At 63.7% G+C, this 1,387-nt stretch overlaps 1 protein-coding gene across 1 annotated transcript in view; it reads left to right on the forward strand.

Annotated features, from left to right (window-relative positions):
* Nucleotides 1-743: 743 nt before the first annotated feature.
* LOC103812208 (drebrin-like) overlaps nt 744-1,387 on the forward strand; it is a gene marked incomplete at both ends in the record, with an annotated part of 1,690 nt that continues 1,046 nt past the window's right edge. The window contains 4 exons of the mRNA XM_009085218.1: nt 744-799; nt 895-1,007; nt 1,195-1,269; nt 1,349-1,387. Coding sequence (XP_009083466.1) covers nt 744-799; nt 895-1,007; nt 1,195-1,269; nt 1,349-1,387 — 283 coding nt within the window. The remainder of the gene's footprint in view (nt 800-894; nt 1,008-1,194; nt 1,270-1,348) is intronic.

A 1,387-nucleotide genomic window follows, 5' to 3' on the forward strand; every position in this document is an offset into this window, starting at 1 on the left:
TGCCATGGTGACGGAGGATGCTGGTTGCCTAGCGACATCCGTCCCCTCGCCCACCCGCCCTGGACCAATTTGGCATGCGTGGCTCCCCCTCCATCGCTGGCTGTGTGCCCCTGGGGAGGTGCAGGCTGGTGGGGGTCCCCACAGAGCTCTGGGGGGGCCTGGTCAGAGCACGGTGGGAGCGACAGGGGGTTTCCCATCGGCTGGGAATGGTTTCCAAGGAACAGTCTCCATGACGGCCCCATCACACCCCGGCGGCACATTGATTTGCTGCTGCTGGTGCTCCGGCGTCCTCCCCCGGCCTGGTGCCTGCTGGGCTGGCAGCTCACGCAGCCAGGCACGTGAGTGGCCCTGGGTCCCTACCAGGGGCAGAGGGCCGTCCCCAAACCTGGTCAGTAGCTGGCAGGGTCGTGGCGGGACAGGGATGGGTGTGCAAGGAGCTGTGAGGCTCTGGTGGCTTGTGGCATGGCAGTCAGTGGGTCCTTCTGCCCAAATGACCATCCTGTCCCCAAACTTGGGACCCTGCTCCACGGCTGCCAACCAAGGGTGAGGGAATAGGCCCTGCCCCATGTCCTGCTTGGCGGCCTGTCCCTTGACAATGGCAATGGACAATGGGTTGCAGTGTCTGTGTGGTAGCTTGGGGACACCCAGCTAGTCCCCCAGGACCTGTCCTGACCTCAGTGTGAGCGGGATGGAAACCACCCCACACCTCCTGGAGCTGTGATTCACCCACACTGTCTCCCCAGGGCCCTCTACACATACGAGGATGGCTCTGATGACCTGAAGTTGGCAGCATCGGGAGGTAAGGTCCTCTGCCCCCTCCTCTAGCTCTGCCAGTGTTTTTCCTGACACCCATTCCTGGTGCCGGGTGGACATGGGCTAACAGTGGTGTGCCAGGTGGAGGTTTGCTGGAGCTCTCCGGCCACTTCGAGATTCAGAAGGTGATGTATGGCTTCTGCAGCGTCAAGGACCCCCAGGCCGTGCTCCCCAAATATGTCCTCGTCAACTGGGTGAGTGTGGGGGCCATGCTGAAGGGGAGCTGTGCTGTGCCCACGGGGGCATGGCCGGGCGTGAGGAAGGAGTTGGCAGTGGCCAGAGGGGTGTGGGTGCCCCACAGTCCCACTGCTCTGTGGTGGTCAGCAGGGTGGGGGTCCCCCTGGTGCCCTCCTGGCTCAGCCCCCTCCTTGGCTGCCACAGGTGGGTGAGGACGTGCCAGATGCCCGCAAGTGTGCCTGCGCCAGCCACGTAGCCAAGATTGCAGAGTTCTTCCAGGTAGGTGATGCTGGGGAGGGGAACGATGCCACCAGGGCACCGACCCTGAACCCTGATGGCTTCTTGCTCCCGCTCGCAGGGTGTCGATGTCATCGTCAACGCCAGCAGCGTGGAGGAC

The sequence above is a fragment of the Acanthisitta chloris genome, unplaced genomic scaffold, assembly GCF_000695815.1.
Source record: "Acanthisitta chloris isolate BGI_N310 unplaced genomic scaffold, ASM69581v1 scaffold10182, whole genome shotgun sequence".
Lineage (NCBI taxonomy): Eukaryota > Metazoa > Chordata > Aves > Passeriformes > Acanthisittidae > Acanthisitta > Acanthisitta chloris.